At 36.1% G+C, this 20,791-nt stretch overlaps 1 protein-coding gene across 2 annotated transcripts in view; it reads left to right on the top strand.

The window, feature by feature from the left end:
* The window catches only part of KIF14 (kinesin family member 14), a 32,875-nt gene that overhangs the window by 5,391 nt on the left and 6,693 nt on the right, over positions 1–20,791 (top strand). For both annotated transcript variants that reach the window (XM_075097236.1, XM_075097237.1), the window contains exons 6-26: positions 1,193–1,291; positions 2,862–2,914; positions 3,270–3,300; positions 3,657–3,764; positions 4,883–4,999; positions 5,612–5,730; positions 6,055–6,227; positions 6,575–6,722; positions 6,828–6,891; positions 7,103–7,287; positions 8,032–8,134; positions 8,352–8,512; positions 9,960–10,107; positions 10,834–10,986; positions 11,545–11,671; positions 12,290–12,383; positions 13,405–13,543; positions 16,300–16,400; positions 18,817–18,911; positions 19,676–19,891; positions 20,043–20,227. In XM_075097236.1, coding sequence (XP_074953337.1) covers positions 1,193–1,291; positions 2,862–2,914; positions 3,270–3,300; positions 3,657–3,764; positions 4,883–4,999; positions 5,612–5,730; positions 6,055–6,227; positions 6,575–6,722; positions 6,828–6,891; positions 7,103–7,287; positions 8,032–8,134; positions 8,352–8,512; positions 9,960–10,107; positions 10,834–10,986; positions 11,545–11,671; positions 12,290–12,383; positions 13,405–13,543; positions 16,300–16,400; positions 18,817–18,911; positions 19,676–19,891; positions 20,043–20,227 — 2,619 coding nt within the window. The remainder of the gene's footprint in view (positions 1–1,192; positions 1,292–2,861; positions 2,915–3,269; positions 3,301–3,656; positions 3,765–4,882; positions 5,000–5,611; positions 5,731–6,054; positions 6,228–6,574; positions 6,723–6,827; positions 6,892–7,102; positions 7,288–8,031; positions 8,135–8,351; positions 8,513–9,959; positions 10,108–10,833; positions 10,987–11,544; positions 11,672–12,289; positions 12,384–13,404; positions 13,544–16,299; positions 16,401–18,816; positions 18,912–19,675; positions 19,892–20,042; positions 20,228–20,791) is intronic.

Here is a 20,791-nt window from a genome sequence, read left to right as displayed (position 1 = left end):
TGATTAACAGGTTAAATAGTAAAAATCAACCTTGTTTTGCTTCCTCAGTGACAATAATGTAAAAATAAAATATGGACATGGCATTTTTGATGTGTCACTAGACTAGAATTCTTTCCTTTATATAGCATGTCTTACAAGGTAAGATTTATGTGAGGAGAGATAAAAAGAAATCCTAGTGGGTTCCATTCTTTCAGTGGAGGCATATAAAATAAACTTTAAAAAGTATGAATTTATCTTTAAACATTGTCACATATCAAAGTGAAATACACTTTAATAGTATTCTAATTCTAGTATTCTAGCTCTATATTCTTGCTGAAATAATAAAAAAACCCACAACTACCCCCACCTAAATATTTTTAAGAATTTAAAGTTTTTATTGCAAAAAATGTCATGTTTTCTTCTCTGCTTTGAGAATAGACCTTTATTAGTATGTTAACTTGATATGAAAGAGTGGTCTTCTGAGAGGGGGTGGGAATATTTTATCTGATCACAGTGTATTTTGATTTGAATTCCTGGCCTATGGCTATGGTGTATGGATTTAAAAACAACAAAGTTGTAATCCTTTCCAGAGTGTGTTAATGAAGGGTTACATTCTGTTTCTGCCCCAATTAATTGGTGTAGTAATGGTGAACTCATGTCTTCAGTTATGATTCTCTAAGTAATTTAAACTCTTAAAAAATTTAAACCCATTTCATGCCTTAAGAAAAGGCCCAAACTGACAATGCAGGTATACAGGGGGGTTGTCTGTGGGAATTCTTCAGGTATATTTATTTTTCTGTCTCACTGTTGTTAAGGCTTTTTTAGGCTAAATTTCTGGTGCAGAATAACTTTTGAGGAACCAGCTTGACTACAGTACAGCACTTGAGATTTGAATTGTGCACCTAAAGCTTTCCATAGTAATAACAGAAATCATAATTTGTGGTTAGAAGCTCTGAATGTCTCTTAGAATTGTAAAAAGGATGAGAGACTTGTATTTACATTGTTCCATGGATAAGGAATATCTGATGCAAAACATGCTGACAAAGGCTGTTCTTTTTATTCTTTCTGTATGTTTGTCCGTGTGTGTAAGGACAGTTCAAATGCCTGTAGCACTGAATAGCAGGATCTGTTAATTTAAGTTAATTTTTGAAACACAGGATGATGAAAATGTTTTGTGGACTATATTAATAACTTCTATTATTAATTTTATTAGGTTTTGTATCATCTTGAAATGAGCTTTTTTGAAGTATACAATGAGAAAATTCATGATTTGCTTGTCTTTAAAGCTGAAAGCAGACAGAAGAAACAACCAGTAAGTTTTTCACAAGAACAAGTATATGCATAATCTCAAAGTAGTGGCATCTATTTTGTAAACAATAATGCACAAATGACAAGTTATCATTGCTTTATGTAGGTACTTTATATTGTTGTGAATAATGGGATTAAAAAAAAAAAATCTCACTATATGGCTTCAAGCAAAATGCTTGGCACTTCAGAAATGCTAAGCAAAAAAAGATCTTGCTGAAATAGAAACAAAACAATTCAGTAGAATCTCTCAAAATTGTTAACATCTCATCTTCAAAATGAAGATGATCTTATCAGCCTTTATAAAAAGACTCTTACAGTATTATTTATCAAAATCTCCACATTATATTAAGAATCTTCTGTGCAATATAATTTGAGCTATAATCTTGTAATTTAGATGGATTTCCAAAATGGAAGGATGACAATGTCAGGAGGCTTCTAATGGTGGTGTGGCAGGGGGAGAAGTATTGGCCTAATTGTAGTTGATCCATCAGTCTCCTCAGATCTCAGCCCTACTGAAACGTCCATTCACTTTCTGAAAATATCTCTGTATTGTTTATCTACTGGGATGCCTGTTTGCCACTGACTCTATGTATCTAATTGCAGTCCATATATATTAATGAAAAAATGTTAATATTTGCAAAGGGAGAATATTTCCCTGCTTTTTCCTCTGTGTATTTACATTGCCCAGCTACAGAAAACTATTATTATATAAGAGCTTAGCACCAAGATGGATAATATCTTTCAGATTCTTTGCCCTGGATAATTTACTGCTTAGAGCCATGGGGCTGTCAGGAAGTTCCTTTTTTTTCTTCCTGTTGGTTGGCTGGTTGTTTCCCAAGGAGCTGGGGGGGGGTGGTGGGGAATCAGTGACCTGAATAACTAATTAAGGATCACTAGCTAAACTAGTTTAGCTAGTTTTTAATGTTTGTGCGTTGGAATATGTAAAACCATAAATTAAAGAAATTTGTGTTAAGTAGGGGATTCAGGGAAGGTATTTATCATGTTTGATTTGCTAGAAAAAATAAAGTACTTTCTGTACTTTGATGTATTGAACACTGTACTGGCTGTGTGTGTAAACAATAGTTTATGATAAAGAATATACACTAATTCAATTTGCTGTTGAAATAAGCCCTTTATCCTAAACTTGGGGCTTACGTGGACTAGTTATATAGAATTAAAGACTATACTGCCTTGTTTATAGTAGGATTGTTTTCATCTGAGTTTTGTCATTATTTTTTACCTAAACTATTTAACTTTGTGACATAAATCTATTATGTTTCCAAAAAGACTTTTTTTCTTATGTAAATATCTTATATAAGATACATGTTCTTGCAGTTAGCCCTATGAACAATGGCCTGGCGCAGTCTGCTCTGATTTCTTAGGCAGCTGGAAAAATTAAGTTGTAGGTATTTTCCTGAAAATACTGGTCTAGATGATTCATGCTAAGTTTTGTTCAGTGATAAACGTCATACTAGGGGTGTAGATAGACTTTCTCATAATTTTAAGGTATTCCTGAGTGCTAGGTCTAACTAATGTACTTCTAATAATTTTTCTTTTAAAATGATTCTCACCAGCTTCGTGTAAGAGAACATCCAGTGTTGGGACCATATGTGGAAGGCCTGACAGTGTAAGTATTAACTGTTCTCATTTTAGTAGATGTATGGTGTAATCCTGAAAGAATGTGCTAATTATTATCTTGAGGATCTGTGAAAGCTTGCGTGCTTTCACAGCCAGAAAATTAGGCAAGGTCTTAGTATCATGTAGTGTTACAAAAATGTGCACCCATGTCTAGCTTGACCTATTTCCTTTAGTGTGTTGCTTTAGTGAAATAAGTTGTGTGGAAGTCTCAAGACAACCGGAGCTGTCATGGTATGTTTGTATTTTGTCTGTAACTAGGGAAATGTTTCACAACTCAGGCAGCAGAGAAAACTGTAGAAAGAAAACAGTCTGAACCCAAACTTTTCTTTTTTCCCCCACCTTAGGAATGTTGTCAGTTCTTACTCTGATATCCAGGTAAGAGTTATTTGCTTACCAAAATGGAATACAAATATTTCTACTTGCTCCTTCCTTCACTGCTGAAAACTAAATTCCATGGATGGGAAGAAAATGCTTTACAGACTGCCCTATAGTCTATGATATTTCAGCCGATTTTGTAAAGGGATAATGAAGACTAGTCCTATATAATGAAGTTAAGTAGATGCGTCCAGGCAAGTGGCACTCTCTTCACATGGTTATCTCTTAATCTTATTTTAATTCCTCCCTTATAGATTCACCATTTGTGTTGTTAACTTTATTTGCAACCATTTTAATCTTCAGTTAACTACCTAGAGTAGGTTTTGGTTTCACATCCTGACTTCTATCTCTTACAGAGTTGGCTTGAACTAGGAAATAAGCAGAGAGCAACAGCTGCTACAGTAATGAATGACAAGAGCTCTAGATCTCATTCTGTCTTCACCCTTGTCATGACGCAAACCAAGGTATTGCTGGGTGTTGTATCTGTTCAAATTGGGTACTAAAAAATTTTGTGTGCTGCCTAGAAAATTGTTGTCGGAATATACTTGAAGATGATAAGTAAAGAATAGGGCATTTTAACATGGCTTTTTACACAGCAAAACTTTTGTTCTATTTTACATGATTTGAGTATATTCTGATGTCTCTGTGCTACATATATTTATAGCAACAATATAAATGTGTCTAGGCTGGCACATCTAGGAGTAGTTCCAAGCTTCTGAGTGAGAGTTTTGAGGTGTAAATGGAATCTAAATTGAGGCCAGACATAACTTCACACTGCTGCCAGCACATCTTGGATTCTAAGAAGGTTAGGCTATATAAGGTGGATAGCTGTGCTAAGTTCTTGCAGGTCATGAGGTGAGACAATGGTAGGAGATGCAGTTTCTGCTCAGTTTCAACACAGTTCACTGAATAAATGTTTCCTTGCTTCAGGATACCTGGCTCACCCATGTGCCTCCAAGATATAGGGGCTACAACTCCTCATCTGATTTTACAGATATGTAAGAGACAAAACCTGATTTAGTGAGATGAGTTTGAAACCAGAAGTCAAATATGTAGAGCTCCTCAGAAGTCTACAGTCAGTCAATTTTCTCCATTCACAAATAACTTGTGGTTTAGGGTTTTTTGTTCTTGGTTTAATTTTTTCGGCCCAGTTTCCTAACCTTCTCCTTTGCTCTGCCCCTCACCACTCTCACCACTCGATTATTTCTTTCCTCTATCAGAACTAGTCCTGAGACTTTTCCACTGAGTACTTACTGACTTAGACCAATGAAGATCAGCTAACAGCTTACTGAGATCCATGGGTTTTGGATAGCCACAATAGTCAAACTTCAGACTGAAACCCATAGTTTGCTAGTCTGTTTGTTTAGTTTATGCTTATACAGTTATTCAGCTGCAGACAATTGGTGCTATGGTTAAACATCTGAACTCGGTCTCCTTCAAGGGATGTACATGTCTGTATCCTGTCAGAAAGTAAATGGAAGTGTCAATTTTCTATGTATTTAAAGTGAACAGCTTGTTAGATTTCTGCTTGCCCTCAGGTTTTTTATTTTGGTGCAAATGCAAATATCCTCCTTTTTTCCAGGTAGAGTTAGTGGATGAAGAACAATGTGATCGTAGGCTTACCAGCCACATAAATCTAATTGATCTAGCTGGCAGTGAATGCTGCTCAACAGCTCAGACCACTGGAGAAAGGCTGAAGGTAAACCAAGATTGGAAATCGGTGGAAAAGGATTGACTTTAAAGAATACCCCTAAACTCCAAAGCATCCTTACCTACCAGTACTCTTGGGCAGGAACCGTAGCTGTAAAAGGATATGTAGCCCTTATGCTTATAAGTATTGCATAGTGCTTTGATAGTGAGGGTGGATGGCCCAGAGAAGCCGTTCAGACTGTGTAGCATGGCAGGGCAGATCTTGCTTAGCACAAACACTCCCCGTGCTATGCAGGCCTCATGATCCTTTAGAAACATTGAGGAAAAACTGTCTATGTGACTTTCCATATCACAATCGGGTATCACACGGACTTGGGGCTTGTCCCTTTTTTGGGGATATAAATAGATTCTAATGAGAGACTTACTTTCAGGCTGCCTTCATAAGTTAGGTCGTTCTTAACACTGCTTATTTTAAAGCCAAGGTCTCTGGTCTTTCCAAATGAAGATCTCTGAGGATATTCTTATTGTTGGTTTTTAATCAGTGATGACACTTTATATGGTACAGTTGTACCATACATTGAATAAACACAAATCAACAGTACAGTTAATAACATCACACAAGAAAACACAACTGTATTATAATTATTTTTGCTTTTTGTAGGAGGGTGTGAGTATCAATAAATCACTGTTAACCCTTGGAAAGGTTATTTCTGCACTCTCTAAACAATCTCAAAATAGAAAGAAAACCTTCATTCCTTACCGGGAATCTGTCCTTACTTGGTATGTACGCTTCAGAATTTTTTATATAGAAGCAAAGGCTTTCTCAGATTGTGTATTCCCTTTCTATTCAGGAGGCATAGTTTCCCCTCCTTCCCTCCCTTCTTCCCTCCTCTCTCAAATGACCTATGGATGGAAAAAATCAGCCTGTTGCATCAGTTAAAGAACAAACAGGACTTTGGTTTGTGTTTTAAGTAGCTAACAATCACTCTCCAGTAAGCAGCAAGACCCTAGGTATTTGGTATTTGGTCTGTTCAGATTGAGAAATTTAATTTTTATTTCAATGTGGGGGCCAGGGATTGACTTCTACTCTCCTGTCAAATGAAGGTTGTTAAAGGAAAGTCTTGGTGGAAATTCACAAACTGCTATGATTGCCACAGTAAGTCCAGCTGCCAGTAGTACAGAAGAAACACTCAGCACTCTTCGCTATGCAAAACAAGCTTGTTCCATTATCAACATCGCTAAAGTAAATGAAGATGTGAATGCCAAGCTAATCAGAGGTGAGATTGACATCTGCAGTCTCTGAGGGGTCTTCATTTGCATGTGTGTTCAACTTACTGCTTAGTAAGAGTTGTTACAGTTAATCGTCTATTATGTTGACGGACCACTTGTCGGATAGGCTAATACAACCTAGGATATCTTCCTTTTAGTATTCTTTGTAAGCTTTTTTTTTTTGCTAAAGTTCAGATGGTATCTTAGGCTATGCTTGAAAACCTGGAATGGGGAAAGGTGTTTCATTTTAAATTAAATAACAGGATGAATTTTCTAGTATCATAGTGAAATGTCTGAACCCTATTTTGTCTTCATTTTTTTAATGTGTACTCTGTGTCTGGTTTGTTTAACGTAGAATTGAAAGCTGAAATTGAAAAACTGAAGGCAGCTCAGAAGAGCGCTCTGAACACTGATCCTGAAAAATACAGACGTTATTTGCAGGAAATAACATCTTTGCGGGTAAAATTGCACCAGCAGGAGAGGGACATGGCAGAAATGCAAAGGTCTGGTAGTCTTTAATGTCATATTCTAAAATAAAAAAGGTAAAATTTATATGCTGTAATTTTTTGTAATTTTTTGTTGTGTTATTTTCCCCTTAATATATTAAGGGCCTGGAAAGAAAAATTTGAACAAGCAGAAAAAAGGAAATTAGAAGATATAAAAGAATTGCAGGTACATTTTCTTTCTTCTCTTCACTTTCTGTAGGAGATAGTACAGAAAATATAACATCTGCAAGCCTTGCAGAAGAATTAGAATAGTTATAGGATTTGTTTTTCTTAATGCTATTCTTTTAACAGACTACTGTGACTTCTTATAAAAATCTAATATAGATATTTGAATGAACAAAGTAAATTGTTTCTATGCAGAGCTCTTTTTTATCTAGAAAGCGGGAATTGCATTCAAAATGGACAATCATTTACCAAACCTTGTCAATCTCAATGAAGATCCTCAGCTTTCTGAGGTGCTCTTGTATATGATCAAAGAAGGAGAAACTACAGTTGGAAGGTATACACCAAATTCAAAACACGATATCCAGCTTTCCGGAGTGCTAATTGCTGATGACCATTGGTATGTAGTGTTCTTTTTAATACTTGAAGTGAGAGCAGGAGATATTTCTTCTCACCCTTCCCTTTCTTTTGGAGTCACTTTTCCTTTTGGCGATAACAAAATAGGGTTTTCTAACCAGGAAAATACTGTTTAGGCATAACTCTTGTACTGTTCAGTGATTAAGGTAACTTCCTTCTGTTCCTTCTAGAAATCTGTTTAATTTCTCTGTTCATTTCATTCATATAGCAAAACTTTCTATTCATGCAGAAATGCTGGAGATGGACCTGATCAAATGGTGTTGTGCAATAACTCTAACTTCAGTGGAAAAGTGAAATGCCATGACAGTTCTTAATTAAAACTAAAAGTAGAGAGCAACTTGGCCATATTGCAGAAATACTGTTTAAAGTGCATTCCATGCAATTGATCCTAGACAAATAGCTGACAGCAACTTAACTAATCAATTACTAAAAACATGAAAGATATGGCTGTATTAGGAAGTTAAGCATTATCAAACAAATGCTCAGATGACAGGGTAATGTAGTAATTTTTTACCAGTGGATTCTTCTTAGATTGAAATATCAGTTCTTTTTTAAAATACGGGTGGTTGTTCATCAATTAGGTATGTTGTCGATGTCTTCATACTATTTAGCTACATCTGGAAAAACAGTAACAGGACACTATCTAAAGCATGAATTTTAGTTTATTAAGAAACATTAATAGCAATTAACATAAGCTACTGACACCACAAATGTTTCTTGTTTTCAGCATTATAAAAAATACTGTTGGCAAAGTGAGTATTATTCCACTGAGAGAAGCAAAGACATACGTAAATGGGAAATGCATTCTAGGCCCAACAGTTCTGCATCATGTAAGTAATTGATTTGGGAAAGTAATATATGTGCATGTGTGGGTTTCTTAGCTTTGTTAATATTACAACTTCAGACTGCAAGTTTTCTTAGAAGGCTCTGAAACCATAAATGTTTCTCTTCCTCTCTGATTTCTAGTCCCACCTGTTATAAGTACTGTAAATTTGCTTATAAATCTCAAAGTTATAGGACAAACTCTTTTTCCCGCTTTCCCAATAGGGTGATCGAGTGGTCCTTGGGGGAGACCATTATTTCAGGTTCAATCATCCAGTAGAAGTTCAGAAAGTTAAAAGGCCATCTTGTGGGACTACGTTTTTGCATGATGGTCCAAAAGACTTTGAATTTGCAAAGAATGAGCTGCTTATTGCACAGAGAACACAGTAAGTATTGTATCTTGTGTTGGCTGAGAAGTGGATTCGTCACCTGGTGTGCAATGGGTTTCAATAAACACACACTTGAGAGACATTGCTAATTTATTTCAGGGTTGCGGAAGCCTGGGTGCTCAGTGATTTTCCACAAACGAAGCACACTGAAGCTGGCTACTTCATTATATTTAGGCAAAATATGTATTAATTTCTTGTATATCTGATATATATTCATTCTAATCTACATAAGTTGCATAATGGCATTAAGTCATTCCTATTGGCTCTGCTTCAGATCCTTATGCACATGCACATCCTCTCTTTGGGGGGGGTCCTTGGTGGTCTTTACAGATGAAGTACCCTAACTCTTCTTACCCATATATGGTCATGTGTCACCTAAGGCCAATTCAAGGCTATTTTCTCTTGCCAACTCTCCTTTATTTTCTTCCAAAAGGAATGTTTGTCCTTGGTTAAATGAATAATGCTGATGGCCAAGATACCCCATCCCTAAGCTTAGGTTAAATATTAAAACATCAAACAAGGCTTGATCAAAAAGAAAAGAGTCTAGGTTCACGCTAATTAAACATAGACAATACCTCTCCTTTCCAAGGGGGGCTTGTTCTTATACAATCACATGTTCTAAAAATAAAATCAGTTGTTAATGCAACCGTGCAATAAGTTTAAGAAATAAGAAGCTTAAGATTATTAATTATTTCACAAAAAGGGAAAGCTGGAAAATAGCAAGATTATTGTTAACTCTATTTATAATAGTTATAATAGAAATGGACATCCCAGACTTAGCTGAAATGAACGTATACCTCTAAGAGGTGATCACCATAATCTAGTCCGGTTGTCAAGAATGTAGACTACTAAAGAAACCCTGAGCTCCAGAGGTCCTCAAAGTAGTGTATCTTGTCAGTTACATTTCTTTCCAAGCACATGAGTCTAAAATTGACTTCTGATGCTTTTAGAGAGATTTAAAGCTTGAAAAGCAAATGCCTTAGGAAAATTAGAAGAACCCAAAGTTACAACCTTGGTATTCTATGATGGTGAAGAATTTGAGAGACAGTAAAGTGTTATTTGTATTTGCTTCATTCCTGGGAGTTATTAAACCACAAGACTCATTGACTTAAAATTTGCTTTTCTGCATCTTAATGTGATTTAGTGAGTTTCTAATAGAGTTCTTAATTTTGTGAAAGGTGCATAATAAAATAAATATATAAATAAAGTCTATTTTAAAATTCTGGAATGTCTTCCATCTTTACCAATGTCTGCATTTTCCCTATGGAATAAAAAAATATCTAAGTGAAGTATAAAAGCTGTTTTTTAAAAACAAAACAAACCCTCATATTTTTACTGTTAAAATTGTAGGCTCCTGTCATGATAGAAGAAAAGATTATAATCTCTATGCAGCCTATAAGAGATTAAAGCCAGCATTCTAAACGTGTGATACTTCTACTTTTAGCCTTGAATCAGAAATTGAAGAGGCACGACTCAAAGCCAAGGAAGAAATGATGCAAAGTGTCCAAATAGCGAAAGAGATGGTTCAGCACGAACTGACCTCACAAAAAGAAGCTTATGAAAGCAAAATAAAATCACTGGAAGCAGAGGTGGTAAGTTGCCATTGCATCATTACATAAAACATATCAATAAAATAAAACAGAAGCTGTAGTATAGGATTTATGGGTTTTGGGTTGTTTTGGGGGTTTGTGTGTTTTGTTGTTTGGGTGTTTTTGGTGTGTTTCTTTTTTCTCTTGCATATTATAAAACGATGTTAGGGAATGCAAAGGCTCTTTTTAAAAAAGATCAGCCTTGCTAACAAGAGAAGTTATAAAGTAGCTACACCCTTCAGAAATATTCTAAGGATTTTGGTTTATAGAATTAGCCAGGAATGAAAAATGTTAATCCAGTGTGAATTTGAGGGCGTAACTTGTATACAAAGAGAAATCCTGACAAAATCTGATTTATTCTATGAGACTTCAAAACTACTACAGTATTTCAATATGACTTTTTTCTTTCAAGTTTGCATGCTGCTTTGCTGTTAGTCTTTTAGATACTTTCACTATATGTATAACTCTACATAGAATAGTATATCATGGTAAAACAATGATGGAGGATCTTATTTCTTAAATGTGCTATAGAAGACATAATGTGACACTTCTGAACTGGGATATAACCTTTCATAACTCAGAACTCAGACACTGGGCTGAGTAGTCCACAGGGGCTGCATGTTTTAAATGTATTGAAGTAAAAATAAATCTTAATATCTGCCTAAGGGATGGATCAGAAATGCTGTAGAAGTGGTATATCTCCTCTCATCTGTCCTTTTTTTATATTAGAGAGAAGAATCTCGTAAGAAGCAAATCCAAGAACTGAATAACCAAAAAGCTGCAACTAAAATACAGGAGCTAGAGAAGGCAAAGCAAAATCTTGAGCTAGAACTACACTTCAATAAGAAGCGTCTAGAAATGGAGACGTTAGCTACCAAGCAGGTAACGTAAAAGGGGGAGGGGAGGAAGGCTTTTTAGGGGATAAACGGTGGTTTGTTTTGTGTGTGTTTTGGGTTTTTTTTGTTTGTGGGCTTTTTAAGCAAATAATTAAGTAGAATGTTTCTGTTTACTCTTTTATTATGATTCTGCATTAAATTTGGGGATCAACTAATGCTTAGCTTATTTCTTATAATGTGGACTGTTTTGCTCATGTACCAAACTTTAGCGACACTTGCCTGTGCTAAAAGTCGTGACTCCAAGCCTTAATGTAATGGCTGGTTTTTGGCTGGTGTTCATATGTATCTGACTGCTGCAACAGATATGAATTAATTTTTTTTAAAGTTGCTTCTTAATTCCAGTATTCTTTTTAAGCAGTCAATATCTAAGCAAAACCAGAAAACCGTCGAGAGTTTGAAGACGGAGTGTTTCGTAGCAATATGGCAGATGTTCAATATAAATTCCGTACTGTTCTGAGTCCGTAAAATGACAGGAACAAAAAATTTGCCTAAATATCATTAAATCATTAAATATAATTTCTTTTTTTTCCTTCCCTTCCCCCAGGCTCTAGAAGATCATACTATTCATCACGCAAAGATACTTGAAGCTCTAGAAGCTGAGAAGCAGAAGATTGCTGAAGAAATACACACCCTTCAGAAGAATCGTGGAAGTGGGAATAAAACTATGACTAGTATGTATATACATGACATTGCTAGGGCAATGCTGACTTCTGTTTGTGTAGGGGGTTGGATTTAGTGGATATGGGTCCAGAATCTTTTTCTCTTCCTCTAACACTTCTCTAATGGTCCTGAACAAGAGCAACCTTTTGGCTGCTATGATCATTTGCATTCATAAGCTGTATATATAACAGTGTCAAAAGCTCTGTTTTAATCATGCTCAGGGTGGTGCTTAGCTGGATATACATGTAGTCTGTATTTATCCTGATTACTTGAAAGTTCTTCCCCTCTCTGGTTGAACTGGTTAGGTGTTAACTTGTTGGGGAAACTGGAGTAACGGAATTGATTCTGTTTAATTTCCTATCTCAGGTTAGTCTAATATATAGTGTCTGGTGTTATGCCTCTATTTCTGAAATATCCTTTACCTGACTTTATAAAAAGAGTTATCTTGTCTGGGAGGGTAATTTTTTTTTCCAGTGTACTGAGAATTCATAGAACTGTTGTTGGCTAAATTCCATTCAAGTTTTTGGTTGTGGTTTCTTCTTTGCCTTTTTTTTTTTTTGTTACCCTGAGGCTGTTGCATCACATTAAGTTTGATCCACTTAATTATTATGTGCTATATTCTTTATTAGTTCCACTTGGCTGGAATTCTCTGAAGCTATCTGTGATGATCAAAGAGGCCAATGCCATTAGTAATGAATTAGGGAAAAACACTGTTTTCTACAGGTGAGTATCTGAGTTAACTGTAAGAGGGTGTATACATATTTTATATATATATAAAAATTGGGGGGGGTGGATTCTGGATGTGCAATGAGCTGTTTGTTTTTCATTTCACAGTTTTATTAAATGGAACATGACAAATCACTTTTCCAAACTAGCTTTAGTTAAGTGTGTCGTTTAGCCATGTTAGTTTGAAATGTGAATTTCAAATTTGAATTATAGATCAAGACTCTAAAGGTATGTCTACAGACAACTTAGTTTCGGATTGAGCGTGCTTTGGAGGTGAATCTTCTGATGCCCATGTCCGTCCTGCTTTGGTTTGCATACTGAAGTGGTCCCAAAGCTCACTAACTGCGTTCCTTTGGGACAAAATGAAATGGGAATGTGTGCCGGCCATTAGGTGTTCAGTTCACAGGACCATAACAGAGGTAGTTCAAAGTAGTTCAGAACATGCATATAGTGGATATCGAGTGCTTGGCACTAGTAGTTTCAATCCACAGAACTCTTGCTATGCTAAGCTACTTGCTAGTTGTAGCTGAAGAGCATTCTAGAAGTGGACTGCTATATTGGTCAGGTGGTGTTAGTGTGAGCACCAATATAATAGTGCAGAGAAAACTCTGTATCATTTAAAAAAAAAGCTACAGTAAATGCAGGTAAACTAGGACTTCCTAGAAACTGTAGGTATTGCTATGTTTTTCAGGTGTTGTCTTTTCACATCCTCCAACAAGAACTCTGCCAGTAGAATTCTGTAGCATATATTTGGTTCTGAGTTCCTCGAGAGCCAGGGATATGTATGCTAGTATCTACTTCTGTCTCTGAATGCAGGGATTCCTTTTTTCCTTTACATAAAAATAATTTTAATGGCTACGGTAATCTGTGTTTTGTGAGATCCATGATGTCTCAAGCAATTTTTGTTTGTAATTAAATTTTTATCCTCTGTATAATCCTATTTATAAGTACTTTGTTTGTTTTTTGCAATATGAATAATGTTTTTGTCTTTTCTTTTAAAATTTTCTCAAATTCTTAGGCATGACAAAATTGATGATAAAACAGGAACAGTGTCTTCTATTCAGGTGCAGGTTCGTAACATCAAACTGGGAATAGCAACTTTCTGGAGCCTGGAGAAATTTGAATGCAAACTAGCAGCAATGAAAGAACTCTATGAGGTCAGTAACAACTGAAGAAAAACCACTAATAATCAGTAGCATTTTTCAAAGATAAGATTTTTATAATCTTTGGCATGGTTTAACCCTAGCTGGCAACTAAGCGCCACCCGGCTGCCTGCTCATTCCCCTCTCTGGTGGGATGGGGGAGAGAATCAGAACAGTCAAGTAGGGAAAACTCATGGGTTGAGATAAAGACAGTTTAATAGGTAAAGCAAAAACATTGCACGCAAGCAGAGCAAAACAAGGAATTCATTCACTGCTGCCCATGGGCAGGCAGGTGCGCAGCCATCTCCAGGAAAGCAGGGCTCTATCATGTGTAATGGTTACCTGAGAAGACAAACGCCATCGCTCTGAATGCCCCCTGCTTCCTTCTTCCCCCAGCTGTATATGCTGGGCATGATGTCCTATGGTGTGGAATATCCCTTTTGTCAGTTGGGGTCAGCTGTCCCGGCTGTGTCCCCTCCCAAGTTCTTGTGCACCTCGGTAGAGCATGGGAAGCACTACTTACCACACTGATGTTGTAGTTGTTGCAATCAACTTTATTCTCATACTAAATCCAAAACACAGTGCTATACCAGCTACTGCAAAGAAAATTAGTTCTGTCCCAGCTGAAACAAGGACATTATGCAGGAGGAAAATCTTGGTGTTTAAGATCACATAAACAAAAAACCTCAAGGCGTGATTATTTTTTATTAAGCACATGTACGTGCATTTGTCCATCGCACAGAAAGAGGACAGTAGAAATCAATTACTTCATTCAGGTCATTTTGTGTGCAGAGTGTGAAGTAGTAAAACAAGGACTCCTTTGTGGTGGTTCTGTTCGATCTTTATCTGTTCTGGAGGAAAACAGCTTTTTAAAGGGATCGCTTTTCATTACTATGTTCTATCTATTTTTCTTTGCTTCTGGTAAGTTAATTTGCTACTGGTTGCTTTTGTCTGTATGTACTTCAGGTTCTTCAGTGGGAGTTTTTAAAAGGCATTTTTAATTTTGTTTAATAAACTGACAACTAAGGTGTGCATTAATCCTTTTTCTAGTTCTATTGCTTTTAATCAGATAAACTGGGTATTTTTCTACTGCACCTCTCTGAATATGTAGTACTTTGTTTTGGAGTATATCATACTCTTGTATTGAAGAGGATGTAAATAGAAGAAAGGGAGAAATGGGAACAGTGCCTACATTTGATTCTGTATAAAAAAATTATAACCATCAGCTAAAATCTTTGTAATTACATAAAGATAGACAATGATTCCAAATTATTGAATACAGATAAGATTACAGTATCAGCTGTTATTTGCTGGGAGAATGGTATTTTTTTATTTCATAAAGAGGGAAATGTTGTAAGAAATGTTTATCTTTGAGTCCATGTGAACAGACAACGTTTTCATTGTGTTCCGTTGCATTTTTTCTATTTTAGACCTGAAGACTCAAGCCTAAGAACTACTTCAAAAAAAACAAAAACAAACAAACAAAAAAAACCCCAACCAACCACCACACATGAACAAACAAATCTATCAGAGCTGGAGGCCTTTCAAAGTACTTTGCCTTTTTTAGTGGCAATAGTGTGTTCTGTGACTTTTTCCAATCTCCAGGGCTGATCATTTTATTTGGTTTTTTTGTTTCTGCCATAAGAATTGAAAGTTGTTTTGGACTGCAGTGAAATAATGAAGGGTAGAGGAAGGAAAGTTCTTAGAGATAAGCGAGAGCTGTTTAACATGAAGGAAAGATCCAAAGCAATCCTGTAGAGCTGTAATGATCTTGTAATTTATGATTAATACGCAAAAGGAAACTGTATATTTAAGACCAGGTTTTAGGCTAAGAGAACAAGCGCTTGTCTAAATTTGTCCTGTGCTTGAATTTGTGATTCTCCTGATCACATAAATTCTTTTCATTCCAATAGCTGTGTAATGTTTTGCCTGGAGCAGTATTGAAAAATGAGTAGAAGTTGCTTCAAATAATATATAAACAAACATTTGGATGCTAGCTACTTCCGAATGCAAATCACTTTCTGGCACAAATAGCATACTTGAAATTTGCAGAGAAAGAAGTCTTAACTGTTGGAGCACTGAAGGTGCTGGTAGCGAAAAATATGAAGGTTTTTCTATGCTTCAGAATGTTCTTTTTTCTTAGAAAATAATTGCATCTCATTAAATGTTTTGCTTGAAAGAATAACTTCTTCATATGTGAGTATATATCTGAAAAATATTCTAACTTTTTGTCCAAAAAGGAAAAAACCATCAAAGAGGAGACAGACAAAGATGGAGGAAACACTCCTCATTTATGTCATATGAAAGTATTTCCAGTGACAGAAGATTACTACCATATTTATTACTAAAAACTGGATCTTGCCAATATCAGACTGGATTCTATTTCCTGTGGAAAACCATTGCTAAAACTGTTACATAAATCCAGATATAAAAATTTTTTAATTATATGCCCAGATTTTTAGTAATGTATTGCATGTGGGAAAGAGCTGTGGAAAAGCTTAGTACCTGGTGTTCCTGTATCTCACATGCTGGGTAGCTGGGTGTCTTCACTAAATGTTTACCTTGTTTTAGTTTTTCAAACACTCAGACCTCAAGCTGGCTGGCAGTCAGTTATCTTCTAGATTATACATATCCTAACAAGAAAGAAAACATTAAAACTACCAGTCCACTGTTAGTAGAACGTGTTATCTTCATCCATATGTTCTAGGCTTTATTATCACTCTATTTCTGTTTAACCCTGCTCCTCCCCTGTGTTTTCTTTATGTTTTCAGAGTAATGATAGAAATAAAGCTGCTGATATATTTTATGACCCTACTGATGAGTGGGAACCTGACCTTTCAGATGCCTCAGTTTCCTCTCTTTCCAGAAGAAGGTGATACTAATTTGTAGCTCCTCGATCTACGTGTAAAACAAAGCAAAAAATAATTTGTGTAATTATCTAACATGCTTCTGTGCCACTAATGTAGTCTTTTATTTATTAATTCTTCTTTTACCTTCTTATAGTGTCAAACTCAGAAATTAAACAACAAGTTATGTGTACATTTGTGAGGATGGGGGAAAACTTAAATGTTACCTTACTATACTTTATTAGCTTCATTTATGAAATGTTAGTGTGCACCATTTTGCTAATAAAAATTGCATGCCCATTAAAGCAGTTTGGCAGATTAAACAGCAATGTTTCTGAGGTCAGGCGTAGCATATATGCAACGTATGTCTGATCAGTGCCAGAGGGGTTTATGTATGACTATGGACAACTAGCTGGAGGTAATTAAAGCCTGTACCCTATTATTTCAGATTGATACATTTGTCTGTAGCACAGGACTCTTAATTAACCTGCAGACAGAGGACCCACAGGTTAAGGTTATAGATACCCATGTATTTAATTAGTAATACAAGCGATTTTAAATAGGCACTTGGACATCTGTTCACATCCTGACTTATCCCATACACTATGCCAACTGATAAGTTCTTCTGTTCATTCATTTTTATCATTCCTCATGGACAAGAAATAGGAACAAAAGTTCCTCCAAACCCAAAAGTATATTTTGTCAAAACGTGCGTAAGGCTTGCTAAACTACATATCTAGATATTATCAGTATAGAGTGAAATGTGTAGTTTTTAATGTCTTCTTCATACTTCTATAATAAAAAGCATTGTTTTTAAGGAGTAAACTGCAGCTGGTCTGGGACCTTGTGTTTGAAGTTTTAGCCTTGTAACAATATAAATGAACTGCAAGCTTCTGTAAGTTGTAGCTTGTAAAGGAAATTATAACAGATCCTCAATTATAGATTTGCTAGTGGGGTAGCAGCCTGTATGATTATTGTTATTCTGCTGTAAAGCAGGTCGGTTTATCTGGCTGCAAGTTTTGGAAAGCATTCCTGACCATTCCAAGCAAACAAGTTACCTGAAAGGAATGCAATGGGTAAATAGTTTCTTTACATCTTGTCTAAATGCTGTTATAATGGTAGAATAATGTTGGAATACTATTTTGTCTGATGCTGCCTTCTGGACAGTATTATAATATGTTGTCTTGAGTCTCAGAATTGTGTTTGGTTTTGTCCTGCCTGTTTTAAAATGCAACAATAGATGCTGAACTGAACAAGAAAAGGTACTGGAAAAGGGAAATGGGCATTGCATGCTGCATTGTCAGAAGTTAACTGACATCAATCACACATATACTGGTGAAATAAATTGAATCCCATGTGCCCATGTAGTGTCATGGAGCTTAAAGGATAGGCTGTTCCAAAAGGAAAGGGCAGTTCGAGGCTGAATGTGATAATGGGGTAGATGGAGCAGTACCCTTGTGAAAAAGAGCCTAACCCCACCAGTACTTGAATGAGGTGAGCAGAGTAGATCTGGTGTTGATAACCAGGGTCAGACAAGAGTCCAGATCCACACTTGAGTATGTAATGATAAGGCAGTCTGAGGTTGAGCTGGGAAATTGGCTCAGTGAGTCAGGATTAGGTACAGAGACTCTTGGCAGGGTCAGCCTGCAGTCCAGTGATTGCCTGACACAGCCATCATGACAAGGTCCCAGGTCAAACTGGGAAGTTGAGTCTGCAGGTCCGGATCAATGGTGTACATGGCCAGACACAGGTACACAACTAGTGTAAGTCAGGCAGGACCAAGGGCAGGAGACTTATCTTAAACACAGGCCTAAGAAAAATTAAGAAGCCCACGCTGAGTCTCTGTCCACCTGTTTCTTTAACAGCTTGAAGCCTGGCTGAGGCTTCTCAAACAGCTCTCTTACCAAGAGCTGGCCTTGGGCGCTGGCAGCTAAGGACCCAAAGCCAGGCCAGAGAAGTTAAGTTAGCTTGTCTAACTGACAATGGAGAACTTCAAGAACATCTGCCTTCTACCAAGAAAAAAAGCACTCCTATCTGGCTTTCTAAAAGTAATTAATTCTGTCCAGCAAACAATAAAAAAAAAAGAGAGAAAAAGCACATCTGCTTTCTAAGGTTCCAGTAGGTAAGGAAGAGATGTATTTTTTTATCAAGCTCCAGATAACAATAATCCAGTAATAAACCAGTATCTTAAAAATGGGAATGTGGAATGAAGATCCTGATATAGTAGGAAGAGCCTGAGGAAAGTAAGTGGGATCCATTCTATGGGCTACATTGTCTTGCTTTCACTCTGGTTTAGGTTCTGTGTTTACAAGTAGCATTAATTAAAAGTAGATGTTTGTTTTGTTTGCCTGGTAATATTCATTGAACTTTCAATGGGTACGGTGAAAGAGATTCTTTTCTTTTAAAGTTTTTTCATATTTTCACTCTTTCATCCTTTCCTAGAAGTAGAAGTTTTATGAAGAACAAGAGAATTTCTGGATGTTTGTCTGAGATAAAATTGCAACCAATTAAGAATATACAGAATTCCTATATAACAGGTACTTACTATATGGTAGAATGCCTTTCATTTCATCTTGAGAACTTGAAACTACTACATGTATAAAACATATATCCTTCTAACAGTCGTTAAAGAAAAAGTGGGGGTTGGAAAACAAAATGAAAAATGTCCTGTTTATAATGTCTTCAACTTTTCAACATCAATCTGTTAACAGTAGGGTTTTTCTTGTGGTTTTGGTTATGCTTTCTTAGGGCAGAAACTTACTGACCAGCACTTATGACCCTTACTTAAGATATTTACCTAAAACATTACTCAGATTAACTATGCAGGTTAGCTGGAGACAGATGATAGTTCATGTAACAAAATGCCAGAGGCTGAATCCTGATATAATAACTTGGAGAGTTTGCTTGAGTTGTTGCTATTCATATGCATTCAATTACTGAGGTTCCCCCAAGCTTTTTGTAAGGTTTTATAAATGTTTTTCTGAAACATTAGATGCTTCAGTCTTCCAAATATTTTTATGCATTCAGTTTTATTAGATTGGCTGGGTTTTGTTATTTTGCTCTCTCTCTGTAGGTTTGATTGTGGAAAAAGGTGGATTGGTGTTAAGAATTTCACTATGGAATTTGTACTAACTGAATCTAGAAACAATGTAGAATGTTATATGTGCATTTTCTGACTTGCTATCTTGAGTAGTTGAACATTGCTGAAGAAGCAATATAAAAGAGTCATTACAAAGAATCACTGACTACTCACTCCTATGAAGAACTTCTTACATACATGTTTTGCTTTTATATCATACAGGTTCACAGAATAAGTCCAGCCCAAGGTTTTCTGAATCATTTCTTCCTGGGATTTGCAAAGAATCTATAAGTTCAGCTTTAGATTTATTGGAACAGAATCACGAAGGAGGAAAAAGCATAGTAGATAGTCTCCTAACTAATTTGTTTATCATATTCTCTGAAGTTTCTGCCATTTCAAAAGCCTATGAACAACAGGATGAAGAATGTCAAGAAAACTGTAAGTCTCATTTTCATAATAGCTTAAAGTAAGCATTACTAATGACTTGTCTTTCAGATGCACAGCATTCATATGCTTGCCTATCAGAAGAATTAACATTCCTACTGTCATTTGCAAAGGAGACCTTCTGATAGATCTCTTTCTCTTGTAGTTTTCACTCTTAGTCATGCTGCTCAATCCTACAGCATCAGAATTATCTCTGCTTTTGACCGGCTTGTGGTTCTAACCAAGCTCTGCCTTAACAATGTCCAAAAGTGGCCTGGATCTATAAAAGTTGATGATGAAATAAAACAGGAAGTAAAGAACTTGGGAGGTTATTTACAGTTACTGTTGCAGGTAAAGTATATTAAAGAACTCATCTGTGTATAAAGAAGTCATATTACATTAATGCAATACTTACTACAGACTTGCTAAAAAGATTTAAATGTCCAATGTATACAATGACAAGTGGACATGTCTAAGGAAGATGGACTGTAAAGGGGGCGTTTTTGCTGGCTAAACTGGTGCTTCCGTATGCTAGTTCAGAGTAATGTAGACCTTGCTTGTGCCCGTTGTATTGCGTGACAATAGTGTAGGTTCTTAAAGATAAAAGGGGGAAATAAAGCATGCAGTGACAAGAGCACATGCTAGTTTAGATTGAAGTGCTACTGTTTATAAATTTATAAACTAGTGAGTGGCCAGTAAATATTACTTTTGTACATACTACAGCCTTGTAAAGAGTAATTTTTCTGAACTGTGTTGCAACCACAGAGATCGGTATTATGCAAGGTATGATCTTTCAGCTGTGGTAGATAAGCCATTGGAAGTAGGAAGATGAGCTGAAAATGCCTCAAGCTGTTGTGTGCTACAAACTCTAGGAAGTGTGTGCTTTTTGAGAGATGTTTTTTAGCTTCAGTGGAT

The sequence above is a fragment of the Phalacrocorax aristotelis genome, chromosome 6 (assembly GCF_949628215.1).
Source record: "Phalacrocorax aristotelis chromosome 6, bGulAri2.1, whole genome shotgun sequence".
Lineage (NCBI taxonomy): Eukaryota > Metazoa > Chordata > Aves > Suliformes > Phalacrocoracidae > Phalacrocorax > Phalacrocorax aristotelis.
Note: the sequence above shows the minus strand (reverse complement) of the source record. Positions and strands in the feature narration are given on the sequence as shown.